The sequence below is a fragment of the Beta vulgaris genome, chromosome 1 (assembly GCF_026745355.1).
Source record: "Beta vulgaris subsp. vulgaris cultivar EL10 chromosome 1, EL10.2, whole genome shotgun sequence".
NCBI lineage: Eukaryota > Viridiplantae > Streptophyta > Magnoliopsida > Caryophyllales > Amaranthaceae > Beta > Beta vulgaris.
The window spans coordinates 1,723,022-1,740,025 of NC_079202.1; the positions used below are offsets into that span (position 1 = coordinate 1,723,022).

A 17,004-nucleotide genomic window follows, 5' to 3' on the forward strand; every position below is an offset into this window, starting at 1 on the left:
TTATTAATATAGACAAATGACACGTAAAGATAATTATTGTATACTACTATAATATCTAATAATAATGTACTCTACTGGAGTAATAATTAAGCAATATAAAAAGTTGTGAAAATTATCAATCCCGCAACTCCAAAATAAATTGTCTACATTATAATCAAAATCTACGACTACGGGTAAGTTACATAAATGGTAATGTAAAATGGTAAGTTATATCAATATTAACATTGTTTATTATTAGTTAGCAACTGTGCCGGAATTATACACGAACTAATATGATTGTAAAGTACTTCCATTTGCTGAGTGAAACTTACCAAATTTATAAGATTGTAATTGATCCATTTTACACGTGGCACTAAAACAATGAGAATAAGTATAATGATGACATGTGGCGAAATGAGTAACAGCTTGACACATAGGCAAATTTTTCTAGCTTTATATATATATATAGATGAATAACCTCCGGAATCCAAAACAGGAATCGAAATGATGTTCTTTGTGATAGCAGGAATATAGTAACAATTTTTAAGTTCTAAAATAAATCCTGAAGGTAAAAGTAGACTATACACTCCCACTGCCAATGTAGCAACACGTGCTCCATTGCCAACGCGAATATCTACTTCTCCTTTTCCCAATGTTCTACTTCTTTTGAGGCCTTGCATATTACAACTAATGTGCGAGCCACAAACGGTATCGAATACCCAAGAAGCATAAGTTGCTAAGTTAACTTCTATAAACATACATATCTGAACTAGATACTCCTTTGTTTTGATCCTTCAGATACTTGGGACAACTACTTTTCCAGTGACCAACCTTGTTACAGGTGTAACAATAGTGCTCATCAGCAACTTTTGGTTTTGGTTTAGTCTTTTGCTTTTCAGAAGTTTCGGACTTGGCAACTTGTTTGCTTTTGTCCTTCTTAATAGCAGTCCTAATCCTATTGAGTGATTGCCTTTTACTAACCATAAGAACATCATCATATTCTTTTCTTGGCTCGTTAGAGATGTTTCGCTCAGTCTGAGTTAGCCTTTCATGCATCTCTTGTATCGTTGCTTCCTCCCCTTGCATGTGAAAGTCATTAAACTTATCAGTTCTGAGAACGGTTCTCATTTCCCTTTCACTTGCAATGAAACGTTCAACATTCAATTTTTCCTTCGACCGTGGCTCCACCCTCCCTGGTGCTCCACCCAGCCATGGTTGCCATTATGCAAATGCTTATGTCTTTTTTATCAATTGTTTACTTGATTGTCGTGGAGCGTTGCTTTATTCCTAAAATATTCTAATATGGTTTCCCATTTAAAGGCAGAGTGAAAAATTCTAGTTAGTAAGAGAACATCTCCAAAAATTGTATTGCCATCAACTTTTGTTCTCAATATCAATTCGAAGTAATTTTTGAAAATTAAGTCTCATTTTCTTTCTGTTCACATTTATTTTTGTTGATATATTTATTTCATGTATTTATTCGCGTTTTAAAATTATTGTTTTACAGTAGTTGTAGTTACATGCATATACTATCTTGATATCTGATAATATACTCTGGTAATTACAACTACTATAAAGCAATACTATTAAAACATGAATAAATATATAAACAAGAATAAATTTGAAGTAAAGAAAGAGAATGAGACGTAATTTTGAAACTTACTTTGAATTGATATTGAGAACAAAAGTTGATGGCAATACAAAATTCTTGAAGTTTCTTTGAGCCTTGTGATGAATTTTATTTAATTTCAGAAGTAAAAAACTCTTTGTTGCATTCGGTTCATCAGAATTCGATTTGGAGTTTGATTCACGAGGACAATCTTTATATATAAATATATAATATATAAACCACTCTTATGGTGATAATCGTAAGAACCGCTCATTTTTTTTCTCATTTTACGAAGATTTTGTTCAATTTACAACATTTTTGCTCATTTATGGTGTGTGTGTGTGTGTGTGTGTGTGTGTGTGTGTGTGTGTGTGTGTGTGTGTGTGTGTGTGTGTGTGTGTGTGTGTGTGTGTGTGTGTGTGTGTGTGTGTGTGTGTGTGTGTGTGTGTGTGTGTGTGTGTGTGTGTGTGTGTGTGTGTGTGTGTGTGTGTGTGTGTAACCAACTTGCGTTAGATAAATACTCACATGTATGTATGTATGTATGTATGTATGTATGTATGTATGTATGTATGTATGTATAACCAACTTGCGTTAGATAAATACTCACATGTATGTATGTATGTATGTATGTATGTATGTATGTATGTATGTATGTATGTATGTATAACCAACTTGCGTTAGATAAATACTCACATGTATGTATGTATGTATGTATGTATGTATGTATGTATGTATGTATGTATGTATGTATGTATGTATGTATGTATGTATGTATGTATGTATGTATGTATGTATGTATGTATGTATGTATGTATGTATGTATGTATGTATAACCAACTTGCGTTAGATAAATACTCACATATATTCTCTTGTTTTTCCCTTAACAAAAAAAACAAATATAAACCTTTGTAAAATAAATTTTTGACAATGAATATGATTCTATCATTCTTCTTCGTATCTCACAAGTATTACCCTGAACTTGTTATAGCGGGTTGTTAAATTACTTATAGGAATTCATATAAAAAAACGTGTTGGAAAGATTTTATGCAGCTACTCTCTAGAAAACAATTTAATTTTAATTTTCTAACACTTTTTTATAAATTATGGGCCTTTTTATGAATCAAGCTTCAAACAAATATATGACCCGTACGGCCGTATGTAGTAGGGAAAAAAACCATTGTTAGGAAAGACACCCAAATTAAATAGGTGGTATTTCTTTGTTTCTAAACCATTATTATCATCAAGCGAGCTTAATAAAGAAAAATTCAACAAAGAGCAACAAAATTTATTAGATAAAAGCACAAAACTATCTTATAAAAACAAGTTTGGTTAAAAACTAACTTATTAAAAAAGCCCCAAAAAACTATCTTTTGAAACAGAAAACTTGTTAAAAGCTACCTTTTTGGCTGGATTTTGACCGTTAATCATATATTTCGACTTTGACTTTTTCTACTTTTCCAAACAATCAAATTTCGAAGGAGGATGAAAAAATGGGTGAAAATTGAGGGAAAAGAAGGGGTAAAAGGCCCAAAGAGACACATTTAGTGCCAAAAAAGTGGTGAACCATCAGAATATGACCCAAGACAGCTTATTAAATATTTTTGCTTTAAAATTAAATTTTTATCAATATTTTTAATGTAAGACATTTAGTTTACAAATAAGTAATTTTATAATGTAAGACAGTTTGTTTGAAAAATTCTTCATTTTGGAGTGTATATTAGGGTTGTTTATAAATATCCGATTTGTAATCCGCTTGATCCGGTCTGATTTTTCGAAAATCCGATCCGATTTTTCATTTGTCGGATATCTCAGATCGAATATCTGAAAATTTTCAGACCATCCGAAACATGGGGATTTTTCGAATATCCGATTTGAAATATCTGAAAATATCTGCTTTCAAGGTCGGATATTCCTAATATTAGATGATCCGATCCGATCGAAAACTTATTTTATGAACTTTTATTTTTGAAAAATCCAATTCTTAAGTTTTCCAATACCCAGTCCGAAATTTCAGATATTCGATTTTTTCGGATCAAATTCAGTTCACATTTTTCCAAATCCAAACTTTCGAATCCAATCGGATATACGAAATGAACACCCCTAGACTATATATCATTAGTCAATCTTAACTTCATTGACTTTGAAACAGCTTAAATTTGATAGAGATAAAGTCTAGTAAACAAAAAAATTGAACTAACAAATAAAAAACACTAAAAAGACAATATTTGTGTTGTGTTTGTGGAATTGTGGGGGTAAGTGAAGTCCCCAGCTGCCCATAAGACATTGTCAAAATCCCAACATTTAAAAATCAAATTAATGTTGGCCAAATGCCCAACCATAAACTAAGAAAATCAAAACCTAAACTGCATCCCCAACCAGCAATAGCAGAAAGCATTATCAGAGTGAAGAGAGAGAAAGAATCCAATCTTAAATGTGCACACTTGACAGTCTTCACAGGATAGATAGAACCCATTTTCATTGCCAGCCCATACTCTACTAAGGTCAGCACTCATCAACACAAACAGTTCACAGGTGAACACAAAAAAGGCGCTTAAAGACAAAAAAGTGCGCACTCAACTTAGATCTCTATATACTCTATAACAAAGCTCAAAACTTTCTTTCTTTTTTGACAAATTTATATGCAATTTTGGTGTTTTCATTTTCGCTCTGTGTTTTTTTTCAAAAAATAGGCAAGAAAAAGTACTGTTCAAATATCCAAAATTTAGCTCACAGGAACCCCAGAACACTGAGAAACTGTAAAGATTCTCTCTTTGAGATGTTGCTTTCATGGCAGTAGAAGAAGACGAGAGAGAAAACTGAGTTGCTTCAGTTTTAAAATTTGTTGGTAATTTCGAGGCATTGTTTTTTTCTGACCATTTTTTTTGGCTTCTTCTATTTCACATTTATTGCATTTGTTAAAATCTCATTCTTCTACTAACATTTTGTCTCCAAGCTCTTTTATTATTGGGATTTTGCTGGGTAATAATAATGATGTTCTATTAAAATTTGAATGATTCATTACTTGGGTGTCTTTTATTTTTTTCAGCAGAGTTTATTAATGCAATGTTGATCTGTTTTTTTATATATATCAACTTTTTAAGGTTAAAATTTAGAGACATGTAATGTGAAAGTTCTGTTGATTAGTAGATAAGATCTGATGTGTTTTTCCATTTGATTAATTTTCTTCCATTTGTTGCATGATTCTGACTATCTTTGGTAATGCACACATTGCAGAACTTCAAAATGAAAGCTTAAATTCAATTGTTGTGTTATTTTGAATTCAAAAGTCTGTTAAAAAGAAAGAAAAAAGAAGTTGTTGCTTGTTGGGAAGAGGAACAATGTTGTGTGCTTGCTCAGGAGAGCAATTTAGATTTGAAGAGGCTGCTCCTCGGTCACCGGAGTCATTGGCCACGAGAGATTACTCGGTAAGCGGCCTGTCGTCGAGGACCGGCGATTTGAAGAGTTTTTCTTCAAGGACTACTGGAGATTTGGGATCAAAATATGAAGATGCTCATGTAGATGAAGTTGAATCCACGTTGAAGGAAGCTCTCTCATTAAACTATGAGGTGGTGCATTTTCAACTTCATTTTATTAAGTATACTTATGTTTTGATTAGGTCTCATTGAACTTTAATTTATTGGGTACTTGTGTTTGATCATGTCTAATTGTTCTATGTCTTTTTAATAACAATGCTATATTCTATTGTTTATGCTCTTTTGTTTTTGGTTTTCAACTTCTTCTTTTAGTTTAGAAAATGAACTGAAATTGAGTGATCATTTGCTATCAGGAAGCTAGAGCTTTACTGGGCAGGATAGAATATCAGAAAGCGAATTTTGATGCTGCTCTACAACTTTTTGAAGGGATTGATATTAAAGCATTAACCCCAAGAATGATCAATGCTATTTCAGAGCGCACTCGGCCAAGAAAACCAAAATCCAAGGGTGATAATTCCCTTGCCGGTGTGATGTCTTGGCACTCGGTCAGTCTTCTCCTTGAAGCCATTCTACTCAAGTCTAAGGTTTTGGAGGAACTTGGGAGGATTTCAGGTACTTTCTCATAGTATTATTAGAAGCATTTATGATTTTGTATGGTGTGCATTGTGCTAATAGAAATGTGTTGGATAGCTATCAAATATTGCATGGGACGAAGCAGGGGGGGTTGAGGGTGAACAGTTTCAATCAAAATAATGCACTCTTGAATGTACCCCAATCGACATTCTTGGTAATTAGTTAAAGTTTAGTTAACAGTCTTGAATGAGTTGAATGTATGCATTAGTTCAGTAAAGCTAAGAATACTTGCACATGTGTGTGTTTGTAAGTTGTAACCTCAAGATCAAACTCATCCAATCATTACCAGATGGCAGAGGATATCAAATTGAAGGAATTACTTAAAAGGGCATATTTTATTTCTTGCTCTGGTACAGTACTATATGATTAAAAACCTGTTATATACCATCTAAACTAATTGTGCTATGCTGTTATCATAATCTACCAGAGGCTGCTAGGGAGTGTAAAATGATTGTAGACATAGTTGAATCGGCATTACCTAATGGAATGCCAGCAAAATTCAGTAAAGATAGCAGGATGCAAGAGATGCTTCACAAGGCACTGGAATTGCTTCCTAAACTATGGAAAGAAGCAGGGTGTCTTGATGAAGCCATTGTAGCATACCGCCAAGCTCTTGTGAAACCCTGGAACTTGGATCCTGAGACATTAGCTAGTGCCCAGAAGAAGCTAGCTGCTATGTTGATTTATGGTGGTGTTGAAGTGGGCCTTCCCCCTCAGCTACAAATATGGGGTCCATCTACCCCTAGGAATAATCTGGAGGAAGCAATCCTTTTGTTGTTTATCCTAATTAGAAAAGCATCATGTAACGAAATTGAGTGGGACCCGGAAATTATGGATCATCTCTCTTTTGCATTATCAATGTGTAACAGTTTCGAGTTTCTCGCGAATCACGTGGAGCAAGTCCTTCCAGGAGTCTACAACAGAGCTGAGAGATGGTACATTCTTGCACTTTGTTATAGTGCTGCTGGGCAGAACAAGGCGGCTTTAGATCTAGTAAGGAAGATTACAGGACCTTCTGAGTCAAAGCAAATACCCCACATCCCTTCTCTTTTGTTGGGAGCAAAGTTATGTACGGAAGATTTGAACCTTGCTCAAGAAGGAATCAATTATTGCCGCAAAGTTACTGAGTTGGCCGGTGATGGAAATAAGCATTTTATGGCTCAGGCTCATAAGTTCCTAGGGAGGTGTTATTCAAATGCTGCCAGAGTATCTATATCGAACTTAGAGAGGGAGATGTATCGGAAGGGATCACTAAAGTCCCTAAACGACGCGCTTCCGATTGCGAAGGATGATCCAGAGTTGATATTCAACCTGGGTCTGGAAAATGCCGCACAAAGGAACCTTGATGCTAGTTTTAGCTACACCAAGTTGTACTCCAATATGTTGGCTGGAAGTTCAGGGAAAGGGTGGAAGCTATTGGCTCTAGTAGCTTCTGCACAGCAGCAATTTGAAGATGCTGAAGACATAGTTGATATTGCTTTGGATGAAACCACCGGCATCGATCGGTTACAATTGTTAAGATTAAAGGCTGTTATACAGATTGCTCAAGAGAACCCCAAGCAAGCTATAGAGAACTATGTGCTTCTGCTGGCACAAATTCAAGCAGCAAAGAAGCGCAATGCTAAGAGTCTAGGTCTGGAGGTATGTGCATTTTCTGATCATCTGATGTTTGCTTAAGCTTCTTGCAGGTTAGTTCAAGCTAGCATCAGCACGTTTCTTATTCTTATCAACTATAGGAGGAACTCACAAAAACATACTGAATTATGGATCATCAAACAAAAATAGACCTAAGATGTACAAAATTTGATTAAATTGAGAACATTGGAAATGAGAATAGATATAGTGATGTCAAAGGTTGACATTGAGGTATCCAATCACTTAAAGATATAAAAGACATAACTTCTTAATGATGTCGGATGAGAAGATTCACTTAGTAATGTTAGTTTTTCATTCTTTGGAGTGCTTTAGATGCTTGAAGTTCCAACTTCTATGTTACCAAGTCAATTTTCGATACTGTGGTTCATAGTTGAATTTTTTCTGTACTTTTTCTTAGTTCAATCGATCTTATGGCCCAAAATTCAGATATTTCGTCAATATTTTCCTTATTAATAGTGTTATTATTATCATTTAAAATTCCAGTTAATAACCTGTCTCATGTACCATCTAAACCATCTTCATAGCCTGGTACTAGCATGTTGGTTATTTTATTGGAGTGTCTTTGAAGCATGTGGGATATTCTATTCAAGGGGTCATGTTTTTTTATGAATATAAGAAGATTTGTTAGCATATCCTGTAACTCATGTTACTGACAGATAATTTTCGTTCTTGTGAATCTAAAGGTTTTCTTAATCCTCTGACAGGCAACGGAAATGAAATTATTAGAGATGGAAGCTTGGCAAGATCTGTCCACCTTATACACAAGGCTTGAATCATGGGGAGATGCTGAAATTTGTGTGGAAAGAGCAAAGTCAATCAACTTTTACAGCCCTCAAAGTTGGCATGTAGCAGGTAAGTCATGAAAAAAGAAAGGAAGAGAGTTGCAAATTATTGAAAAACACTAGATGAAAACAATTCTCCAGTGAACAAGACAGAATTGGTGTGGGATTCGTATCAAGTAAATTTACCAAATTACCTCGTATCACTTGTTTGCTGGGGAACTGTTCTCCATCTAGCCATAATAGTTCACTCACTCACTGATAACTTTGCTGTCATATAGGTAAACTGTTCAAGGCTCGACAACAATACAAGGAAGCACTTCTGGCTTTCTCTGTCTCACTATCAATCGATCCAAATTATGTTCCTGGTTTAGTTTCAGCAGCCGAAGTGTTCATGGAACTTGCTCCGACTTCTCTCCCTATAGCCAAAAGCTTCTTAATGAATGCCCTACAATTGGACCCAACAAATCATGATGCATGGTTGCACCTTGGCTTGATTTTGAAGAAAGAAGGTTTAATAACACAGGCTGCTGACTGTTTCCAAGCTGCGTGTGAACTGAAATCCACAGTACCTATCCAATCGTTCTTATAAAGCTTTTTCTGGTCCTGACAACTAATGGAGCTCAGAGGGGTTCTGACAGTATTATTTATGGCAGAAAAGCTAAATCTGTTCAGCTTATTTTTGTGCTAAAATTAAGTCCATGTATTGTATCTAATATGTTGTGGTAATAATTTGTATTTCACCTGGTGTTTTTGTACATAGATGAGATTTCTGGCTAAGTGGTTGGTCAGTAGTGCAGTATTTGCAACCATGTGCTATCTTCTTGTAACCATGTGCTATCTTCTTGTAAGTTGTAAGCTGCAGTTTAGAATTTTACAATTTTTTTGTTGTATGTGGAAGTAGCTCATTCACCCACAATCTCTCATTTTTTTCCTAGTATTGGATATTTGACCAATTGATGATCATTCATTTTCTCCCTCTTATTTTTTATTCTGTAATACTCCCTCTGTTTCTTTTTAATCTACGCACTTTTTTTAGTCTGTTTCTTTTTAATCTACATACTATTGTTTTTTTAAAATTTTGGTAACATGTCCACATCTACTTTCTCTTATTTTTTCCACTCATGTCATTCACTTTTTAATATTTAATCCACTTTTTAGTTTCTCTCTCTCACTTTTCAGTTTTTTTCTCCATCTTTTCAATTTCGCTCTCATACTTTTGTACTTAGTCCTTGGTTTTCTCCCAAAGTAAAGTGAGTAAATAAAAAAGAAACGAAAGGAGTATTAAAGTTTGTATTTCGAATTTATCCAGATTTTGGTATATATAAGTGAGGATGACCATTTTGTTCGTGTTTAATACAACCCCAACTTCACCAGAAAAAAAAATTCGTTTTGAATCCGAGAAAATGAAAATCCAATCCAAATCTTAGATAATTTCCACCATAAGCCACCATAGAGTAATTATTGTTTCATCGTTAATAGTCTATATAGTAAAGTTGTTTCCTTAAGATCAAATTTTTGAGATTTTAACTGATGACATTGGTTTAAACCCGACTCAAGTCTAACCCAATATGAAGCAACATAATGCCATCTAAATCAGAGATATATAATCCAAATCATAAGACAAAGATCGAATATTAAATTTAAATAACATCCGATCTAATTCGACCCATTGTCATTCCTACATAATATTTTGAACTTCGACACTCATCCTTTTAGTTATGATATTTCCGAGTATGATTTTTAAAACAGAATTGTGGTCTCACTCTCACAAAAGAGCCATGGCAGAGGATCAAATGGTGATATATGAGCCAGTACACAGGGAGAAAACAGGAGTCTCATTTTTAAGCCCTTTATAGTCAAAAGCTTTGAAGCAAATCGTTGTTAACAATTACAATTTATCAGTATAAAAGTTCTCAAGGTCAATAATGCAAAAGCATAATCACATATTTACATCAAGAAAAAACAAGAGAAAAGGGTATCTATATGTACGGCAAATTCATCAAGCATTTCCCATTAGAATCACACATTTGCTGGAAATCAGAATAATTAGCTGCCAGCTTCCATAATTAGTGCTGTCACTCCGCAAATAAGATCAAATTCTGTGGACAAGAAAAGATGACAGTAAAGTGATCAAAATTATGAACACAAACAAGTACACAACTATCTCCAGATAGTAGATACCATGAAGTGCACGAAAATTAAACACTGAAATTAGTAAAAATAAATTGAGCCCGACCAGTGATGATTCTAGAATAGGCAAACTCATATAGTTGCAGTTCGAGCAGAGGCGAAGTTCAAATAATCAAACCCCTTACGCCTGCTCTGAAACCGCCATAAAAATGAGCATGAACAAGCATACAAGTGAAACTAACATCATCTTCCAACATTCTGTCACAAGAAAAACACCCTATGAAGTATGTAGTATCTTTTACTAAAGCACTAGCAGAAAGCTTAAACAAATAGAAAGTTATACAGACGTGGTGATCAGTTAGATTTTTGAGTAATTAAGAATTCTATTTTTCAGTTGCCTCCTCTCTCTAAAACCACGAGAGGTCAAGTTGAAAGAATTTCAAAAAAAGAAAAAAGAAGGTTCTATTTTCTTCCAGGTCATGCCTACATACAAATAGTCTTAAGTAAGGTTCAGAAAGTTGTTGCTGGACTCTTATTCTGATTAAACAAAGTAACAGCTAGTATCGACTTCTCAACGCGACTTTGTAATCTACTAGCCTAGGGGGGCAGGGACACTATTGGTAATGAACACTAGTTATTACGTTAATTGTTAGGTTGGGGAGTAAGGCAAGTAGACTATAAATAGAGGAGATTAGGGAGAGAAAGGATCATACAGAATTTATCAGAGAGTTCATTTTAGTGGTTACTTTGGGAGTGTGACCAAGTCACTCCAAGACCTGGCAACTATCTTCATATTTTCTGCAATTTTCCGTGTCCATCAATCAAATATCATTTTCGTTCTTTATTGTCCTGCCAACATACCCAGTTCATTACAGACTTACCGCCTTTTGGTTTTTCCTGCACTCGGCATCATCATATCATACCACTTCCCATCCCAGAACCATGAAGCTTGCAAGATCACCATCATATCATACCACTTTGTCACTAATTATGTTTCCTTCTCTTAAAAGTTAAAACAAAGGGAAAAAAGAGTAAGTATTTGTAACCAAGCTGACCTCCCCTCCCCACAAAGAAAAAGGACATGCCACTAGATCTCATGACCATGGTCCCTAAAGGGAGCTAAAAACACTACCATCTTCGACAAACAAACGTCACACACACTCCATCCATTGAAATTACTGTCAATACTTTCCATCTAAAGAACCCAGAGCATAGCAATGAAAGCTAACTGCAACAAAAAAAGCTACACCATATTGGTTCCTGAAATCCTAATAGCAAATGCTTCTAATGCTTTAGCTTAGACTAACCAACTTTATTCTGACAGAAAAAAAAATTCGTCCATACATTAGTTGCTAGTTTACAGTGTAAGAAATGACAACTGGTATCTCCACTAGCATGCAGGATATACATCATGCATGTATGATGCTGCAATGCCTTATTCAACCTGTAATTGTGCACTAGTAGCTAGCTTATCCAAGGAAACTGTCTATTTAGATAGATGTCTTCACCTGCTTTGGAACATCTCCAACAGGTAATGTTTTCCTTTCCTTTCTTCAATATGCTATGTGTAGGCTTATAGTGCTTGACAAGTACCAGGTCATGCCTTAATGTATTATTAAACATCACTAAACCACATATCAGTACAGTGAACCTACTATGTTGCATGCTGAAGTGATGGGAAGCTATATGTAACCCCTGAAGGAAGTGAAATCAAAGAAGTAAAAAGAATCATATAATGTTAAAAGCTTACGTCGTATATGCCTTGTCATCTAACATCAAATGAATTTCATCCTACCATGTGATGTTTTATGTCAAGAGTTCACATCATACGTTTATGTGGAAAATTTTACAAGGTTTAGCAATCAGATGAATTTCTATCTCAATTCCATCTTAAAGGCTCTTCAAGCACTATATATGTTGAAGGTGGATCACAGAAGCTATATCTTTTGAGTGAGGTGTAGTAGCCATCAACTAAAGCTTTATTGAGTAGGAAGAAGCTAGCAAGATGTGACAAGAAATGAGATATACTTGAAAGCAGGTTCTCAGAATATACATTTCAGAAAATGAAAGATGGTTCTACAAACAGAAATGTAGAGAGGAAAAAGGTGCATAGATCAAACACAAGCAACAGCAATGTACATGAGCAACCAACAAAATACAAGACATGCTTGAAAGGAAATTAGAAATGAAAATGCAAATTATGGATGATATTTTTTCTAGAATTCCAAAAACACCCCTAAGTAAGGGATCATCTCATGATCTTTGTAACTATAATACCGTCCATTCACGGGCCACAACCAATCCCTAATAATTTCCATCCAAAACACCGCTACACTCTCACAATACATCAAAAAAGGGAATGTTAGGGGATGCACCAAGAGCACAAGCATGAGCATTGGCCCAAAAAGAGTAGGATAGCCCACTTCTTCCCATATCAAAGATGATTGTTAAATCTCAGTATCTAATACTTACTCTGTTTTTTTAGTTGCAATGTTTTAATTTGCATGTTTGCCAACGCACACCAATGACCATTAATTTCTTTATATTAGCTGTTAGTAATAATTGTTTGTACATTGAGATATACTAACTTTATCTATTTTGAATACTTAGATTACTTATACTATATCGTCATAAATTTTAGGTCAAGGGTAGTATATGAATAAGTGTCATATATCAAAACGTTTCAACCAAAAAAAAGGAGGAAGTATACTATAAATATCCATACATTATGTTGCTCTTCCATATCTACATTGATTGCTTTTTTTTCGTGCTTCGTGCAACTTCAAACTGCCATTTATTGTACAACGTTCTCCAAGTGTGCAAATTCCTTCATGCTCAGTTACCTCCTTATAAATTCTCACCAAGGTAAGTCTTTGTGAACTAACTCTAATAACAAGAAGAAGAAATAAAGGCACTAAGAGATCATCATGGCCAAAACTAGCCACTCTGAGATCCTATTTCTAGTCGACAGATACATAAATAAATACATCATATCAATAGACTATTTTTGTTCATGTTGTGACCAATAATATCCACAATCCACCATATGACGCATAGTACTACTAGCAGACCTAGAGCTAATTATACAGAATCCTAAATAAGTTTACAACACATTGAATCCAGCTGACCCAAGATACAAACTGCCATTTATTGTACAACGTTCTCCAAGTGATCTTATTGAATTAACTCATGCCCACAGAATGCAGGTCACAAATCAGGGTTCAGGGTTCAGGGTTGAGCAACCCAAGATACACACTGGATGTATTCTACACAAGTTAAAAGTCACCCAAACAATGGTACATGCAACATCACTTTGACAAATACGTCAGTAACATTCTCGAATTCTGAAGCGCACTGAAGAATACTGTTTCGCATACTGATTTCACATTTCAGAATCTCCAAATCATTCTCTCTCATTGTACTAAGTAGTAACAACAATCTAAGTCAACTTATAACATCATCCTTCCTCATAACTTTTTGATGGTACAAAATGCCTCTAAATGTGATGATATATTGTGATGCTAGTACTAACAATTTTCAAACCTAATACTTTCAAGTAGCGGTGCTTATTGGTCGAGTCGAGCCCGAACTCTTGTTAGCTCGACTCGTGCTCATTTATGTTTATTCAAACTCGGCCGAGCTCGAAAATTGACAAACCGAGCTGTGACCGAGCTAAGTTGTGACTAAACGTTGGCCGAGCCGTTATTGAATTGTTCACGAACAAGCTTGACCTATTATTATCTTTAGTTTAATCGTCTTCTTAAATTTCTTTTTTGAATATTTTTGTTCTTTTTGTTTATTCTTTGACAATAAAATATTAACTTATTATTGTGTAATATCTAGAATAGATATAATACATACATACATAATACATTATTTTCATATATAAAAAAAGCAATTGAGCATGTCACAAGCTTCACGAGCCGAGCTTGTCATAACTCAGCTTGGCTCGTTTAGGTCACGAGCTTTGATTGAGCCGAGCTCGAACTGTTCACGAACAGGTCGCACTCATTATCACCCCCACTTTCAAGTATCCAAATGATAGTATAAACAAATAATTGAACCAACAGGTGAGATGTTTCGCTTACATGATTGTTGAACAGTAAACTGGTTAAAACTTATCCCATCTGCCACTGCATCCACATATCAATCAAAAATGAAACTCATATAAGACAATTAAGTTGATCACAACTAGAAAATCAAGCAACAAGAATTTAAGAAGTGAATCAATATATACAGGGTTCTTTTTCATGCGAGTAAATTTCATGCAACATTATTTCTAGTGACCAGGAGACTTTTAAGTTATGCCCTAACCAAAATTACCTTAAGAACTGGTTCACCCTTATTAGCATTCCCAGACTGCTTCTCTTTTGCAGCCTGTGCACGGGCAGCTCGACCTAAAGCAGACTGTTCAAAGTCCTGTTGCCTGCATTTATTCCAGAAATTTCATGAAACACTTTATACAAGAAACAGATTTGAAACTGTCAGATCATTTGGACAACTAGTTACAGGAGCCAAAAATAAGTAGATGCAAAATTAATGACATGTATATCTCAAAGGAAATAACTTAAAACCTATATCAGACACACATATGCATGAGCTAAGTCCATAAGTCCTAAGGCTACACTAGGTCAAATGTTTGACAGAGCCAGCTGTCACTTGAGCTGAGCAGAATTGTGCCCAATCCGACTCAAGCTTGGCTCCTTAGGACTATTCGGTTCATACGTCATCTTTTACCTTTTATGTTTCCGAATTATATGCCTATATGGGGTACTAGATGTTACTAATTGTTCTCTTCCTTAATTTGTTCTCAATTAATATTATACATAATTCATAGTATTTTCATCTATAAAACGTGATAATTAATAATGAGCTCCAAGCCAAATATAAAACAAAATAACACAGGACCAAGATCAGGTTTTCAGATCAAGCTTTTGGTGTATGAGTAGAGCTAGAGCTCACTGTCTTCAAGCTAGATAAGCTTCTCATATTTGTCTTTTCTGACTTTGACGCTTTGAGCTAAGCAAGTCGTGTCCAATTTTTTGTGAGCATTGTCTACTTAGATAAAGATTAAGAACAATAATTCTAGGGTAGAAGCTCTTATGAGGATCAATGACTTGGATAGAGGGTGTTACAGTGATATGAAGAAATTAAGTTTGTGGAAGCATATAGCCGACTCCATGAGATGAAATCTTGACTCATAAAACTGACCACGTCCTATTGGTATTAAAGTTCTGGCGTTGTAATGATACAGTTTGAGTAGACACAAATAAAAGTGACGATAAAATAAAAGGGATAGATCCAAGCTCTCACAAGAACTAAGGGTTGCTTTTCAATCATAGTCAACAAGATGAACACAAATTACAACAAGTATATTTTGTTTTATAGCATGAAACTAGTCAAATTTCATAGGATTATTCAATTAAAATAAACTCTACAAAAAATCAAACCCTAAAAAATCTCTAAACCTATATAGATATGGAAAGACACACAGCCACAGTCCAACTGAAAAGCCCCACTGCTGTGATGCAAGCCGTAAAAATGAGCAATGTAAATTGATACTCACAATATAAACCCTTTATAACCCTCCATCATTCTAATTATTACAATAGTCAAAAGCTAGTAATTTCCTTACAATCATAAACATACATCCCAAATGCAGTAAAAAGCACCTCACTCAAACCAGTTGCAAAATCTGGATTACCGGTCCCTAAAGTTACAATAACTACTGATAGTCAGATAGATATATTACACAAAACCCCTATTTTAACCATTCTCTTATATGAACCTTAATTGTTGCAATATTAGATGAGTAAGTACCCAAGAAGGTCCTTGAGAACATCTAAAGTATTAAGTATCATTAACAAAAGCATAATACATCTTTCCTATCACATTCCACAAATTTGAGAGAAACAGGATAGTAACAGATGACCTTATAATATAATTCATTCAGATAACTATGTAGCACTGGTACTTCTACTAGGTCACGTACTCGTACCCATTCCTTTAATTTTGAAATCTCGCCGTTCGAATCCGAAAACGTACTCTGTGCAACCTAGAATGAATCTCACCAAATCCCACATCATGTGATGTGAGTTCTAAGTCACCAAGTCTAAAAAAAATTGATTCTTTCAAATATATTGTTGACTTGAGAAATTATTCAGAATTGTTACAACAATAACAATAAATTGTTTGAAGTCTGATCAAGGTACTTGTAGAAAAAAAAAAACATTGAATTATTCCTGAGTAATTCTACAACATGAAGAAAGAAAAATAGCACAAAAGAGAAAATTGACAAGAGTGGAAGAAAGGGAAGGAGGGATTAAAAGAAACCTTTTTTCGGCAGCTTCGGCAGCTTTGGCGCGAGCTTCAACGGAGGACAGGCGCTCCTGCTCTTTTCTCTGCTGCCTCTCTTCACCGTCGAAGCACGAGCATATGCCTCCCATCCTCTACAACTGCTGTTGCTGTATGTTGTGCTTGTTACTGGGTTGACTCCGCCTTTTTGTCTTTTCTTTGGTGGTTGTGTACTTGTGTTAATGTGTTGTATTCTATTTCGCTCGATTTGCTACTAGTTGGGACTTGGGAATGTTCGGAAAGTTCTGAGATTTCGTGAGTCGTTGAATTGTTCAGGATTTGGTACGGTGGTCTCGTTGGGTACTTATTGCGGTATTGGGGTTCTAAAGGTAAGAGTTAAGACGAAGGTCTTGTTCTCTTTGGCACTGAAATAGACTAAATTGAATTGAACTAAATTGAATTAAATTGAATGTAATAAATATTTAAA

General features: G+C 34.9%; 3 protein-coding genes across 4 annotated transcripts; 1 reads left to right on the forward strand and 2 right to left on the reverse strand.

The window, feature by feature from the left end:
* Window positions 1–720: 720 nt before the first annotated feature.
* Window positions 721–1,107, reverse strand: LOC130592051 (uncharacterized). The gene has a single exon (XM_057396141.1). It carries the CDS (start codon window positions 1,105–1,107, stop codon window positions 721–723), a length of 387 nt encoding a protein of 128 aa, XP_057252124.1.
* Window positions 1,108–4,110: 3,003 nt separating this feature from the next.
* Window positions 4,111–9,074, forward strand: LOC104902028 (protein NPGR1). Of its 2 annotated transcripts, XM_010689695.4 has the most exons (6): window positions 4,111–4,433; window positions 4,823–5,154; window positions 5,376–5,634; window positions 6,083–7,296; window positions 8,016–8,163; window positions 8,372–9,074. In XM_010689695.4, exons 2-6 carry the CDS (start codon window positions 4,927–4,929, stop codon window positions 8,680–8,682), a joined length of 2,160 nt encoding a protein of 719 aa, XP_010687997.2. In that variant the 5' UTR covers window positions 4,111–4,433; window positions 4,823–4,926; the 3' UTR covers window positions 8,683–9,074. The 2 variants fall into 2 exon arrangements, with proteins under 2 accessions (XP_010687997.2, XP_048503741.1); XM_048647784.1 differs by lacking the exon at window positions 4,111–4,433 and having other exon boundaries at window positions 5,016–5,154; window positions 5,497–5,634.
* An 837-nt stretch (window positions 9,075–9,911) lies between these two features.
* On the reverse strand, window positions 9,912–16,862 carry LOC104902019 (hypothetical protein). Its single transcript, XM_010689666.4, has 4 exons — window positions 16,557–16,862; window positions 14,547–14,649; window positions 14,312–14,356; window positions 9,912–10,192 (listed from the first exon to the last, which is right to left on the reverse strand). The coding sequence occupies exons 1-3, from the start codon at window positions 16,667–16,669 to the stop codon at window positions 14,342–14,344; spliced, it is 231 nt and encodes a 76-aa protein (XP_010687968.1). The 5' UTR covers window positions 16,670–16,862; the 3' UTR covers window positions 9,912–10,192; window positions 14,312–14,341.
* Window positions 16,863–17,004: the final 142 nt, after the last annotated feature.

Bases quoted from the DNA above. Each gene is read 5' to 3' on its own strand.
- LOC104902019 (XM_010689666.4), bottom strand. From the start codon at position 16,669: ATGGGAGGCATATGCTCGTGCTTCGACGGTGAAGAGAGGCAGCAGAGA. The intron at 14,650-16,556 runs GTTTCTTTTAAT...GAATAAATGCAG, and splicing joins GCCGAAGCTGCCGAAAAAAG to GCAACAGGACTTTGAACAGT.
- LOC104902028 (XM_010689695.4), top strand. From the start codon at position 4,927: ATGTTGTGTGCTTGCTCAGGAGAGCAATTTAGATTTGAAGAGGCTGCT. The intron at 5,635-6,082 runs GTACTTTCTCAT...ATAATCTACCAG, and splicing joins GGAACTTGGGAGGATTTCAG to AGGCTGCTAGGGAGTGTAAA. The intron at 7,297-8,015 runs GTATGTGCATTT...ATCCTCTGACAG, and splicing joins CTAAGAGTCTAGGTCTGGAG to GCAACGGAAATGAAATTATT.
- LOC130592051 (XM_057396141.1), bottom strand. From the start codon at position 1,107: ATGAGAACCGTTCTCAGAACTGATAAGTTTAATGACTTTCACATGCAA.